The sequence below is a fragment of the Pagrus major genome, chromosome 11, assembly GCF_040436345.1.
Source record: "Pagrus major chromosome 11, Pma_NU_1.0".
NCBI classification, from domain to species: Eukaryota; Metazoa; Chordata; class Actinopteri; order Spariformes; family Sparidae; genus Pagrus; species Pagrus major.
This window is the reverse complement of record NC_133225.1, coordinates 7,893,467-7,908,964: the sequence shown is the minus strand read 5'-3', so window position 1 is coordinate 7,908,964 and position 15,498 is coordinate 7,893,467. Positions and strand designations below refer to the sequence as shown.

At 43.7% G+C, this 15,498-nt stretch overlaps 1 protein-coding gene across 4 annotated transcripts in view; it reads left to right on the top strand.

Moving 5' to 3' along the window:
* Nucleotides 1-7,897, top strand: part of prdm5 (PR domain containing 5) — a 33,572-nt gene extending 25,675 nt beyond the window's left edge. For 3 of the 4 annotated variants that reach the window (XM_073476823.1, XM_073476825.1, XM_073476824.1), the window contains 3 exons: nt 370-455; nt 4,534-4,638; nt 7,198-7,897. In XM_073476823.1, coding sequence (XP_073332924.1) covers nt 370-455; nt 4,534-4,638; nt 7,198-7,362 — 356 coding nt within the window. In that variant the 3' untranslated portion in view covers nt 7,363-7,897. The remainder of the gene's footprint in view (nt 1-369; nt 456-4,533; nt 4,639-7,197) is intronic. The other variant, XM_073476826.1, reaches the window with a different exon arrangement.
* The last annotated feature ends 7,601 nt before the right edge of the window (nt 7,898-15,498 follow it).

Genomic DNA, 15,498 nt, shown 5'->3' with positions numbered 1-15,498 from the left:
AACAGATCCAGCACACAAACAGACCTGCTGGCATTCTGGCTGAGAGTGGAGACCAGAGAGAGCGGGAGGAGCCGGCCTTTAAACTTCTGGCTTCGAGGCAGGAACCAATCAGCTCCCTCGGACAACCTACACCCACACGTCATTCACTCAATTAACCAAACACACCTGCTACCAATCACGCACACACTCAGGTAACACAACAGAGGGGCATTACAGCACAGAGGGAAATTAAAGCACATACAATAGAAAGGTTTACACGACCTCTGGGGCCGTAACAAAAGGCTCAACGCCAACTGAAGAATACATTATTCGATAATAACATGTCATTCATATGTGAATGACGTTGTCTGATGCTTTTTTGTTCTCTAGGTGAGCGTCCATACCAGTGTCCCTACTGTGACAAAGCATTCAGCAAGAACGACGGCCTGAAGATGCACATCCGCACACACACACGAGTAAGTGTCCCCTCCTTTGAAAGGACTTTTCAAACTTGTCTGTGTATAGAATATTTTGTATTCTCCACTGCTACTAACTGCTACTCTGTACAATCATAAATGTGTTAGTTGAACTTGATTGGATACATATTGATGGTTCGGATGGCTCTAGTGCCAAACAACGAGTGTGAATAGAAGCAGAAAGAGAGAAAGGGATGCTAACCCAGTGTCAGGTGTCCTGTCCCACTGACTTTATCATCCAATCTGTAGCACTACGCTTCAGGTTCTCTGTTTAACCTTTGTCTGAACCGCAGAGTGCTCATAAAGAACTTCTCACACATCTCGCCTGGTGAGAAAAGTCCCGTCTCCTCTGTGTCTAACATACGTGACACTCCCTGCCCATTTAATCGTGAGGTAATTTGCAGGTTGTTTCATAAATCATGCAGTAATGTCCACAGACACAAAAGGTGCGGCTTGGTACTGCAGCACACTCAAGACGCAGACATGGGAAACATTGTTTTGATGGTCTGAACATGTAAATGTTAAGTGAGTCAAAGGTGGGTTTCTCACTGCACGTCATGAGGTCATTTCCTGGGTTGGGACAGCGCTCATGTCCTTGCGTCACGTCTCGACACGTTGAAGTTCTTTCCATGAGCTCTTTGTGAGCATCTGGCTCCTGTGTTAGTGCCACTTTTGATAAATGAGACTTAATATGTGTTTCATCATAGATCTCCATCGTCAGTTTATACAGCTATGACTATGACAGTTGTAGCCTGTCAACACAGTTAATTTCAAAGATTTGTCCTCGTGTAATGCAGTCCAGAGCACAGCGCTCTGCCGGTACAGTGTGTTGATAATGGAGGTATCCTGCCCAGGTCGACGTCTCTCAATAGAAACAGGCAGGTATAATTTTCTAGTGATGTGAGCGACTGATTAAACTGACTGATGTTTGGTTACTAATGTTCCCAGATCTGCCTTTGCTCACAGTGCTCTGAAATATGGGCTGAACAGTTACAAACAGCAGAGCCAGATGAAGTCACTGTCGAGCAAAACAAATGTCATTTGGCAGAGAGAGCTGCAGCTCACTGTTAATGTACAGACGAGCTGAGATGGATGTTTGTGTGTTTGTACCACAAACCACATCAGCGGCACGCTAAAAAGAAACACATTTGATGGCGATATGAACTGCTGACATTCTGGATATTAAGAGATTTTTTATAATATTGTTTTGATGTCTGATGTAAATGGATGTGGCTGCGCGTTGTGCGATTACAAACACACTTTTTATGTGAAAGGTTCCATGTTGTGTTCTCTGGCATGAAGGAAGGCTGTTTCATTTTTTAATTAGGGCAATTAAAAAACCCAGAAAGGGTATCAAGGTTAAACTTTTCTTTCCATGAGGAAATTAAAGTGGAATATTAGTGGTAGTGCTGTAACTTAAAAAAAAAACAAAAGCAATAAAAACCCCATCGAATGAACTGACATGCACTCTGATTTTTTTAATAAAGGGACGTACTGAATCAACTTTTCCTCTCCTGATACTGGGCCTGCAACTGATGATTATTTTCATTATCGATTATTCTGCAGATTATTTTCACACTTTATTGATAAATTGTTTTGTCTAGAAAATATCAAAAATTGCAGCTTTTGTCCAACCCAGTTTGAAACACAAAGACTCGTCATTTCATCATTAAAGCAGCGACTGTTTAACGTTTCTGCCCGAGAATCGACTGAAACAATGAATCGATTATCAAAGCAGTTGGCAACTAATTTCGTTTTGATCAAATAATTAAATAATCAACTAATCTTTACAGCTCTACCCAATACAGATTACTGTGTTGTGTGTGCTCTCAAGTAGAAGATGAGACGGCCACACTCCAACATTAGATATCATGTTCAACTCATCTAACACACACACACACACACACACACACACACACACACACCTTTCAAAATAATCTCTTGACCAAAAAAAATGCCGAAACCTTCTGAATCTAGTGTTTCAAAAACTAAATGGAGTAATATGTGTTAGTTTGTTAGCAAACAAAAATGCATTTTTATTGTGAAAGGAGGCAGCTTATTACTCACGCATTACTCGCGCATTAACTCACCAAAGCAAATGAACAGACACAGAAAACTGTTTAATGCGGATCTGTCACGTCTTTTTGACCTCAGTTAATGAGGTCGCAATCAATGCTGATACGATCCAGTGGATCAAATCTGTGCACGATTAATTTGTTGGAATATTTCAAATGCAACCCATTTGTCTCTGTGGCCTCCTTCTGCTGGCGAGCTGACAGGTGACTCAGATTTGTGGCAGTCGTAACCAGCCTTAGTTTTATGCACCATTTTTCCAGCGATGGTTTTGCATCGCCAGTGTTTCCATTTATTTATTCTTGGATGATCTGGTGTCGTGATTTTTCAGTCACCATAGCTTTCTGGTTCTATTATGAGCCCAAGTGGATTGTAGGAACGCTACCACATTCTGACATTAGCTAAGATTTCCAAACAGAAGGTCCCAGCCATCGTTAGCGGTGAGTTGGTAGCTCTTTGCATGATTCACACTATATGTTTCAGACCGTGTTGACATGAGTCGTTTGTTGATTCCTAGCTGCACCCTGAAGCCAAATAGCGCACCCTGACTTCCTGTCAGCGTGCTGCTTTACAAAATACCAACATATTTAACATGACACATGAGACGAGAGGCTCTTTTGGAGTAAATAAACCGAACTACATCTCTGCACTCGAGAGTGGTCAGACTCAGAGGAAAGATCGGGTCAAAGGTCAGTGGGTGAACAGCTGCTGGAGAATGAAGGTCACCAGGTACAGATGTTCGATGTTACCGGGGTCACAGTGATGCATTCTGGGTACACCGCATCACCTAAGCCCATCCATGTGTTTCCTGACCTCTGAGCCTTGACCTCTCATAGATTTTTTTTTCCCTTTTTCATACAAGAACATGCCTTACGGAAAAAGACGTGATCCTCGTTAAAGCCGAAGATTTAAGTGGAAATTTGCATTACACACATCATCACAGTCACAGAGGGTTTCACACACACACACCCACACACACACACACGCTGCTTTATTTCCATTCTCATTGAGCCGCATGCACACAAACAGTTGCATACTTAAACACGCGCACATGCAGTGAACCTGATCTTTACCTCCTTTTGTATCCTGTGTCAGTGGGCACTCCTTGCCCCGCCCACATGATAGCGCCTTTCCCAGGACCCTTACTTCCTGCATTCACCCTGTTCCCATGACAACTAAGCTTTAAATGGGTAGAGCCTTTTGCTATCAGGCCGACTTGTCAAAAGCAGCTTCCCAAAGAGTGACACTGGGAACGGGGCTGCCACTATCTCCACCCTTCTCACTTCTCCTTGAGTCTTTTAGGTGTCACCGCTGTTTCCCCTCAGACTGTACGACACGCCTTCTCTTCAAGGCTGTCCACCCTGCTGTACATGCACACACACACACACTCACACACTTGGAGTTTTTTTTTTTGCACAAACACACCCACAGTGAGATAGCTGCTTTGACTGACACTGAGACAGGCCTCCAAAAGGCACAGAGGAAATGTTCTTTGGTAAACTGATGAGGTGTGGAGACGGAGGAGTGATATTCTACAGCCCCACAGTGCCAGGGCACTGATACATGTTCAAAGGGATTTTCTGTGCCATGTTTTCCTTTCTCTTTTGAGGGATCCATGTGTTTTTGATGGCCCCTACGCCGGTCATTTCCTCCCTTACTGCAGGGGCTGTACAATCTTTCATTTCATATCTTCATAAACTCACAGGGAGAACGCACAGGGGTGTGAGGAGAGAGGGTATCAGTGTGTGAACATGTGTGTGTGTGTGTTACTGGGATATTTCCACATCTTCTTGTGTTTTCCACTCTGCTGTGTCTGTTTGTCTTTCTGTGTGTGTGTGTGCGTGCGTGCCCATGTGTGTGTCATTACACTCGTGTACACCATAATGGACACGAATCCCTCTCCAGGTTTCGGCCATATGTGTCCAACCTGGGGAAGTATTGTTTTATGTATTGTTCTGCCCTCTTTAATTTCAATGTGTGTGTGTGTGTGTGTGTGTTGTTGCAGGAGAAGCCGTATAAGTGCAGCGAGTGCAACAAGGCCTTCAGCCAGAAAAGAGGACTGGACGAGCACATGAGGACCCACACAGGAGAGAAACCTTTCCAATGTGACGTGAGTGTCCCCTCTACCTCCTGAACCAACCGCTGCCGTCTCCTGATGTGTTTGTCTGCGTGTGATGGAACAAGGCCAGATGTGGGGAAGAGTTGGGGGGATGGGGGGGGGGGGCCTCAGTAAGAGGCAGATAGCGATCTTGCTTCTCTGGAGGGGCCGAGTGGGCTGATCTCACGTAAACACATTGAGAGGATCAGAGGGAGAAATTACCCTCTGCTTATAATACCGTAGGAATAATAATTATCCTCAGAGACTGGGGAGGGAACACGCTACAGAAGATGTTGTCCGTGTTAGGAAGAAAACTTTTTGGATGCTCCGTTTTATTACTGAAAGTTGGAAACATATAATGATTTACTCTATACAGAAAGTATAGAGCTTTTTGTTTAGAAAGCCACAACTGTATCTTGGGAATCTCTTCAATTCAAAATTCTATCTTATTCTCAAAACTTTTTAATGTGACTGGATAAAAATGAAGCCCAAAGATTCAGGGACACAAGACACCAAACAGAAATAAGATCATGTTTTTTTTTTTTTAAATATTATTTTATTAGTATTGTTGTAAGGCAAAGATGCTTTGTGAGGGGATAGGTGCACATCGGTGGTCTAAAAACAGCAAAAGTTAGTTCATGTAGTTTGGCCCTCTCAAGCTACTTCTTCCTCCGACTATATCTCGGTCAAACATGATACACATATTTTTATATCATGAATCAAAGTCCATAAATCAGCTTTGAAATCATAGAAAAAAGACAAATGTTATAATACAGAATTGGCCTGAAAAGATAAGATAAGATAAGTACACAACTCAGCAAACTATATAACAAAGGTCTCGTCATTTTTAGACATTTTAATGCAGAAATGTTGCATATTGTATCTTCTTTTATGATGCCCTGTGTTGAAAACTCGTGGACAATTTAAAAATGGGGGATGTGCAGTTGATTTTGTCATAGGGGGGTCCACAGCCTCAGACTTTGTTCTAGACAGCTCTGTCATGAACAGTACTCGTAAGTAAGATCCAAATATCTCTTAATTCTTTGATGAACATCCAAAATCAATCTTGCCTCTAATCCATCACCCAACTCTGGATTCTCAGATTCTCTTTTGAGCTTTAACACCCTAATAAGCCTCAATCCGTGGTATCGCCTTCAGTTCTAAACCCAGAAAATATACCGCGGAGAAGACGCTATAGCTGTTGTTGAAGAACCGCAGACTCAGTATCCTATTCATCGTCAGCGGAGCATCACCAGAAAAGTGTCTCCCACCGACATCCAACATTCATCTGGATTCTTTTTCCCAGCTGTGGAAGAGCGATTTTCATGTAAATAATTCTATACATAACTATTAAGGATAATAGAAATAACATGTGGATTTTATTTCGGGGTGGATTTTCGAGGCAGACAAAAGGATCGCTCGGTTCCAGGAACATTTTCCAGACAAGCTGGAGGGGCTCTGTAAGCAGCGTCTGTCATAACAGCATTAAAAATGTTGTAGAAGCATCCAGTAACATCTGGGTTACGATGAGACGAGGAGGCCCCTCTCTCATCAACTCCCGTCACCGCTTCACTTTATAAAATTCCTAATATTATACTGACACTGGATCAGATTTGTAGATTGTTTGAAGGATATTTAATTCCACTTGGACAGTAAAGCTAGAACATGATCAATAAGCTGCCTGATGAACTAATGATAGACTGTGTGATTATGAACATATAACCACACAATAGCTGGAAAACAGAAATGCTTTGACTGAATACATATTAAAATGACAGGAATCTCCTGACCCAAAATGAATTTTATCATATCTCTTCGCGCTTTTTTTGCCATTTAGCCACAGATGTAAACTGTCTGTGAGATTTTCTGAATGTAATTCATCGCTCTGAAGTTCTTCACAGATGGATTGAGGAGGACACATGCTGTGATTCTCGAAGCAGTATGTTAAACTGCAGCTGAACGCCAGCCAGTGGTGGATTATCATGATTGATAGAGGACGATGGAGTCATTTGTACAGTGTAAAATGGCTCATTTATGATGGATGTTAAGTTGCATGCATTCCCTCTCGCTACTGGTGGGAAAAAAAAGGATTTCTGTCGCCAATGTCCGCCGCGTGTGATTTACAAATCACTCTCTGTGTCTCCGGCTGCGTCTGTGTAGAGACTGAACTCTACAGAGAAGAAACAAAAACTTAAAGGAGACCTGTCGTGCTTCTTGTGCATGTAAAAGATCTTGAAAGTTAAAAAGGTCAAAGTCACAGTAGCTATTTTGGCATGTAAGAATTAATTTAGCACAGCTGCTCTGCTGTTGTTAGCTCAGGTGTGTGTGAGCTGACCAATCAGAGGAGACTGGGTGTTCAGGAGGGGCGGCCTTAAAGAGACAGGGGCTAAAACAGAGCGTCTTCAATTTCATGACAGAATAAACGGAATAAACAAACTGACCTTAAAGGACAACACAATTTTGTCAAACAGTGTTCTGGAGACAAAAAAAAAAAACAGCATTGAATTGCTTCTCCAAAACTACATAGTGCCCCTTTAATCATTAAGTTTCTTTTCTCTGTGTGTGTCCTAGGTGTGTGACCTGTCATTCAGCTTGAAGAAGATGCTCAGCAGGCACAAGCTCACGCACAACCCGAACCGGCCCATGGCAGAGTGCCAGCTGTGCCATAAGAAGTTCACCAGGAACGACTACCTCAAAGTACATATGGAGAATGTCCACGGGGAGACGGAGAGCTAGAGCCAATTATGGAACCACTGGCTACATGAAAATGATATCTGATTCCTCAGATAAAGTTCGGCCTCATGCTTCATGCAAGCAGCATGGCCTTTACATACTGTACTGTATACACAGATGGATAGATAGCAGGAATGTTGTTATTAAAGATACATACATGTAGGATATGGGGAACATTTGGCCGAGTGTTTTGAACACAGGATGTACATTTGTATCTTTTCTGTCATACTGTTTAGATATTGTTCTGGATATCTGAACATACAAAATCCTTCCAGAGCCGCCATGTTTGATATTTCAGTTCTAGTTTCTTGGACTTCTAAGCAGTGTTACTGTTCATACTGTTACAGCCTGACCTCTGACCAACTGTCTGAACACCTTACTGTACGTCTCTGACCAGTCGCCATGACTAAGAGAACACTTGTGACCAAAGACCTGTTGGTGCACTTTTTTAAAGGGTAACTCCACCATTTTTTGTTTGTTTACAGGTCCTGGGGAGTAATACTGCATATGTGAAAAAATTAGTATCAAGCCTTTTGTGGCTCCAGAGGAAGCTGCATGTAATCTAATAATTGCCTCCAGTGATGTCACTTAGTGGCTAAGTTGCATTGTGGGTAATGTAGGCAAAGGGTTTTGAAAATCAGTCCATTGGTCTCGCATTGCACTGCTAAAACACTGTTGGACTCATAGAGAATTTAAAAACATATGACTGAAATCGATACAGCAGAACCAGATATCACCTTTCTTCATGCATTCTCGTGGTGCCTATGTTACCCACAATGCAGCTTAGCCACTGAGTGACATCCCTGGAGGAAATTAAATGTAGTTTCCTCTGGAGCCACAAAAGACATTATAGGACTTTTTCCACATATACAGTCTTACCTGTAAACACACTTTAATGTGTAAAATTGTCGGAGTTACCCTTTAAGTCTTACCTGCACGTTTTTCTACTTGTTTACACCTTTCTCTTACACTTTGCACCTGCTCTTTGATGTCTTAATATTTAGACTCTGTCCGGCCTCAGAGCTGACGTCAAAAACCATGTTGCTTTATTTATTTTTTTCAAAATAAAACGTATTGAAACAGGATGGGCCGGACAGGAGACAGAGAAGCGGAGCTCTGAAAAACAGAAATCCGACCAGCAACAAAATGTGAAACAGCTCACAAGTGGAGGTTTTTATTTACATGATAGCCAGAGAGTATAAACAAACTGTCGTCGGTCTTTCATGCACCTTCTTCTGATGTACTCGGGCCCTCATTTTTAAAAAAAGTTATAAACGGCCCCGAGAAAACTGGCTGGTTGGATCGACGTCGTACAAGACCTCCATTTCATATTTTCTCCTAATTTGAAGATCCTGTTAAACCAGTTTTCTGTTTCTAGGTATAAACTTTAAAACTGTTGGATTGTCATTATTAACTGAAGATGAATGAGCTCCTTCCTTTCCCACGGCCTCTTGGTGCTTCAAGTGTTACTGTTTCTGCGTCCCAAACTGTATTAGGGACAACCAGAAAATCCAAAGTACTGTGTGTGCCTTCACTCCTCGTAATGAATTATTTTCATATGAACGGCCCAGGGTTATTGTGCCTTACAGTATGTTTACGTTGTTCTTTATTAATCATTGTTCAATACAGTATTTGTAGAAGTGCGCTTCTGTCCTGTTTCATTTTCACACTCATTTGCTTCCTCGTTCACCTTGATGAATGCACATTTCCCTGCTGTTCGCTCTGCATCTGTAGACTGTGAATTGTCACTTCACACGTTTGTATTTTGAAATGTATAAAACCTCATCACCTACTAAACATCCATTTCCTCCGCTCCATCTAATTATGTGTTTGTGAACTGTTGACGTTAGGAGGGGGGTAGATGGTGGTACGAGGAAACACTTTGAGAGTTGATTAAAAGTGTTCGGTTCTCGTTGTTAATCTAACCCCTATTCTTGGGTTGGCAGTCTGCTGGGAGCGAAGGCTAATTAAGGCTCTTTTTTTCCCCCCCTTCTTTCTGAGGCCACAGTCACCGCTCGCCTGATCTGTAAAGCCACACACCAAAGAGCGCCTCTGATGGTTTCTCTTTGTGGATGCGGAGACTCTTTCTCACGTCCGTCCCCTGCAGAGGCGCTCTGGTATCTCAGGATTGAGCTGCGAGTCCTTCTCATCATCCTCCGGGCGGCTGTTCAAACTCAATAAATCTTGCCGTGTGTGGTTTTGGCTTAAAAACACATAACTGTTACAGTATGTCTATCTTCACGTCTTTGAGTGTGCGCTGTTTATTTAACAATTAACTAATTACTGGTGTTCACGTTGGACTGCAGTTTGGCCCACAGGAGGGAAATCAGAATGTGTAGGATGTGTCAGGGCACCTATCTGCCTCTGTCAGGCTTCCTGAGGAGTGTGGTTAACCTGCCCTCCCCCTGGAGTTCGGTTCACCGCCTGGCCATGCAGGGCGTAGTTCGAGGTAGCCCGGGCCACGCCGAGGACCACGCTGCCCGCCGAGCTTGCGCTGCCCTCCGCCTGCTTGTTAGTGGTGAGGCCTCCAGGGCCATACTGACGCACTCTCAAATACGCTGGCATTTATGCTGCATCTTGTAAACAGTCGTAGTAGAAGGTGGAGAATTATTGTCTGCCGAGTGTTTTGTCTGGCTGACGGGTCAGACTGGGTGTTGAGATCTCCCTGCTTCTGATTATCTCGATGTCTCCCGTCTGTCAACGTCCGTGTTTCTGCTTTTCCATTTTCGTCTTACAACCTTTGATTTTTCTCATGGGATTTTCCCAGTGACCCACTGATCTTGTCCTCCACTTCACTCAAAACTTTTTTTTTTTTTTTCCTCCCGTGCATCCCTGCCTGCATGTGTCTCTCCCTTCCTGCTGGGTGTATCATGCAAGAGCTCCCAGTCAATGTGTTTCTAATTACATGTTTTTACTGGAAGCCCCAGTTTCCTGTGTTGCCTCCCCATTTGTGAGTGCGGCCAGACTGGGCCCCGACCAGCGTCCACAGAGCCGAACGCCAGCCCCGCCCACTGCGCAGGAGTATCATTACCACGCCGGCCCGGGTTTATGGCAAACCGCTGTCACGTTAGGAATGACACGGACACGCTTGTCTGACCTCTGTGTTTTGGCCAGCGTTGCCACAGCAACAGGTAGCCGTCCCCTCCACCTCCCCTGACCGGAGTAAAGTGTGTGTGCCCAGCGGAGAGTGCCATGCCGAGGAATTTTAATACGAGTGGGCAGGGTGTGTTTGGGTATTCTGGGTCGGCCTTTCAGCAGTGATGGATGTTCCTTTACAGCCACATTTCCATGGAAACAGACTGTGGCACTTGGGCACCTAAAGAGCCTTGACACTGAAAACCAGCCAGAGGTCAAATGCTTGACACAAGGCCACAGGGCTCGAGTCAGAAAACTGGCCTGTCTGAGGAAAACACACACACGCACACACACACACACACACATGCCATTCTCACGATATTTCTGTCTCGCTCGCTGATTCACAAGGTGGTTCTAATTTAATCTGTGGACTCGACTGTGGGCAGGAGAGCGGTGCATCAGGTCGGGTCGACAGGCATTATTTCATTAGGAGGAAATTGGGAGAGGAACTATCATTAAACTGCACACAGCTACTCCCCACCCCCAAAACTTTATTAATACACAATCATTTAAGAGAGACAACACAACATGTAAGCATTATTTTTTATAAACTGGAATGGTACTCAGTAGATTGATACCACTGCTAAGGCACAACAGTCATCTTTATTTGCATCAAATCTCACTCAGAGATGCCAAACAACCTAATCCGCCGGCGTGTTTTCATCAGGATCTGTGCATTATTCCCTGAGAAAGGTCCCTATCTCCCAAAGAAAATGTTAAACTCACATCTTTTGGACTGTCGTAGAAAATCCGACCCGACTCCTTCACAAAGAAATCCACAGTCCAGTAGCAATAAACAACTAAAACAATCATCGTCCACAGGCTTGTATAGACAACCGAGAGAGACGGGGAAGGTCTCATTTATCACGTCACATTACAATCCGCTCACATACGGCCAATATAAAAAATGATTAGTATGTTAATTGCTACAAATTGTTACACAGAGCCTCTTTAAAGAAAGTGGGAAACAATTCCTGGATCCGTCTCCTGCACCAGAAGTTAATGGAGTATTATTCTGGCCATCCTCCATCCAGGTTTCGTGGAAATCTGTTGTGTAGTTTTTGTGTAATACCCCTGCGACTTGACATTAGTCATGCATGAAAATTTAAAGCTGGTATAATCGCTAAAAGGAGAGTGAGTACTGGACTTATTTTCACGAGGTGATCAGAAACAGGACTCCAAATTAATGCTAATGTTGCCACATGTCTGCTAGATGTCTACACAGCCGACTGTTTGCTAACAAATTTTCAAAAATCAACTTCAGAAGTTGTCAATATACGTCAATGTCGTGTTGACAGCTTCTTTCCGCTGCCTGCAATCTGGTTTGAATAACAATAGCATGCCTCAAACCAAAAGTTGTTTCGCTTCTAGCCAAAAAAAAAAAAAAAAAATTGGAAGTACATCTTGCCATTTTACATCAAATTTCGTTTCCCTTGTGGAAAGACCCTTCAGAATCAAAATAGATGTATATTGATGGGGAAACAGCGTGCCCCGATTGTTTATGTTTAAAGTGCTTGCAGGAAATGGAACCACATTTGAAGCACTGGAGCACAATGGTGCCTTGGACACAGACTCGTGAGAAAGACGAGAACACGACGCTATACAGAGGCTAGAAAAGCTGGCCAGGAAGCGCTCCAGAAGAATGATGGAGGATTGTCTCCTTTTCCCAGTTTTGTCCTCTTTGGGGAGGTTAAACCCTGTACGAATGGCTCAGCTGATGCCAAGTATAGCTGCTAATTCCAATAAACAAGACTTTTTTTTTTTAACGGTGAAGAAATACAGGAGATGAAAGGCCCCTGGAGTGGAGGGTATTTCTGAGAGGCTGGAGGGTTAAAGACGTCAGTCAGTGTGCCGGTCCGCCTCTGGAGCTTTGGCGTTGGTCAGTTCTGTCAGCACGTTGTTGCTGTGTGCCGTCACTCCTCAGCCTCATTAGGAACTACAGCGCTGTCCTCACTTCACTCGCGCCGGGTCGACGTCTCGTGTCTCTTTTTGTGAACAGATACGAGTCAGACAATGTGGGATCCTAGAAAAATGCGCCACAACAGCAGCTTGTAAAAGAAACAATGCCGATGTTGTGCTCAAGTTCATCCCTCGAAACGGAAATTCAACTCGGCAGAAAACATCAACAAACTTTTAACCTTTGCAATGAGACCCACAACAGGGAAAATATCTATGATGAGCTGCCAGGAAACCAAATTCAACCCATCCTTTTTTATTAGCCTGAATATTTTTGGAGATGCTGCGTTTAAGGCTGCCTCTCCTGCAACCAGACTTTCTGGTTCGTTCCTCCTTCTGCTGCTCAGGGATTTATTGTTAGGTGATTAGTGATGACAGAGAAGACTCAACCGGTCTAGCCAAAACATTTGTGCGAGTGTGATGATAGACACGCCATAATTCCTCCTCTTTTCTCTTTGGGTGAGTGTTGCTCATCCTCCCCCCTCCCTGTGCTGTTATTGTGTCAGCCCCCATAATCTTGGTGTTGTGGGAGAGCTGCGTTAACGCACACGGCCCGACGCAAATAACACCAAAACTCCTGCTGGGTCTGCCGGTGGAGCCAGGGGTAACGACTGCAAATGTTTCCCTGCGAGGACACACACAGAGACGACACCAAGAGGAGGATTTACTCTGCATCGAGCGAAGCAGAGCAAAATTAAATTATTAAAACCGTGCTTAGAAGTAAATACGAAACATCGGTGCGTTTGGACGAAGGCTGATTTCAATACGTGCATAATATCTTGATTTTTTTCACTCACGCTAAATTGATATATTTGGAACAGCAGTGAGCAATCTGTGGAATTAAACTTAACTAGTGACATAACATTGGCCTTATTGTCCCCACTCATGCTACATTTCTGTTTCGAATTTTGTCCCATGTTTGAAATCGAGTCCTGTGTGAGTTTGGAGAAACCAAATACCACAGCCAGGGTCTGTTTCCTGTCAGAGAAGCAGGAGAAGCAACACTGAGATACACACCTTTCATGTGCTGATTTAGGTTTCGGTCCAACGAACAGTCCAACACACACATACACACAGTGAGACGCACACATATGTGCGCAGCTGAACATGCACAGGGGCGCTAACTTCATGGAGAAAGGCCTCCAGTGTCTGTGGCCCTTCTGAAAAGTGTGAGGTGGGACCGGGTTTTCTGTCTGGGCCCTGTGAATTAGCCACGCTGAACCTGTTAACCCAGACCACACACACGCACAGGCAGACACACACACATATGTACGTGCACTGAATGATAATTCCTCTGCCATACAGGGACATCATGCGAGGGGAGTGACTGTTGTCAGAGCGAACAGCTGCTCGGGCCAAAACACATCTATCTTCCACAGGAAGTTATTGGTCAAACAAATGTAATGAATCTGTTGTTCTTGTCTTGTTGACCGTGACCATATCTGTCTCCTCCTCTCTCACACACACAGACACACACGATGTACATACACTGGGAAACAAGCGCACATGTTTGTGTGTTCACTTTCCCCACACAGACACAGTAGAGTTGAAAGAGAATCGAGGTCATGGACCTTTTGAATAAAAGAAGGCTGGTTCACTCCCCACCCACCCCTGTGGTTTAGTGGTTAAATTAAATGAAAATCCAAGAACGTCACACAAATGAAATGTTCATGTATTACTTGAAAAATGTAACTCTTTTTGTATCTAACATTTGAAAAGTGTAGAGAAGAGAGAAAAGGATCCAACTTAACTCTGACTTCAAAGGTTTTTTTTCAAGATTAGCTTGATGAGTTTGTTAATGTTGTGATGTTTCTGTTTTATCCTGAGCAGAGTTAAAAATACTGAAATATGTTTTATTTTCTATGTTATGTATGACACCGACATTATATTATATGAGCCTAGCAACCTGTCTCACATTAGGGCTAACTCAAATGTTAGCTTTTCCAGCAGGAGGTTTGTTTTTCTTGTTTTTTTTTTCTGGTGATTTAGCAGGGATCATCCCTATGTTCCCCGGGTCCTATGTTCCCCGCTTTGTATGTGACCGGGGAACATAGGACCCTTTTTTAGAAAAAGGGTCCTATGTTCCCCGCTTTCCCCCAAAAGGGTTAGGGTTAGGGTTACTTACTTAGGACCCTTTCTTAGAAAAAAGGTCCTATGTTCCCCGGCAACAGTACACAACAGAATACTCACCTAGCGAGAGCTGAAGCTAAAAAAGCCGCTAATCGTAGCACAGCTAATGCGCAGTCATTTAGTCCTCACACTCTGCAGGTGTAGGCTGCTACACCCACACAGGAGGCACGAGGAGAGCCCAGTCTGTCATGCTACATTTCTTCCAAGAGAAGAAGAAAGATGGCACACATGTACGACATCAGACGATGCTCTGCCTTGCTGCCTCTGGGCTGTCATCAGAAGCAAATGATTTATAGGGGCCCTTGTTCATGTTCACTTGTTGGAGAGCTGATAAAATAAGGAAGTGCAGATACCTGTTCCCCAGAGCGGTGTTCTGTAAGACATCAGCCTTGATCCCATAACTCCAGGAGCCCGGCCCTGTCAGGCTGAAGAATGAGTGAGTCTGACCTGGGTTATGGAGCAGTCAGGGCCTTCAGATTCTCATAAATTACACCCTTGTTATAAATAAAATCCTGTCCGCAGAGGGAATCAGGGGGAAGAAGTGGTGAGATCCAGCTGCTATTCACTACGATGAAAATCGAGGCAGGGTACGCTCCAGAAAATAATGCTTTTGTTTCAGATACAGTACGGTCATATTGACTTTTCAAAACAAAAAGAGGAGGAAAAAAAAGCAGCTTTTCTTTGTTTAAAATGAAAATAACCACATTGTGATTGCAGAAAGACCTCATTCTCAAGTTTCAGCCTGTGTCGGGTCTGAGACAGTTTACCTCCATGTCCTTCAATGAGTCTTTGATGCACTATCCCTTAGTCTTTGTGCCTCAGTAGCAGACAATGATGTTTGTGTAGGACTTTCCGCTTGTTTCTCCTGGCAAATGTGGGCAACCCGTATATTTAACCTCTGCTCCAAACCTTTACAGT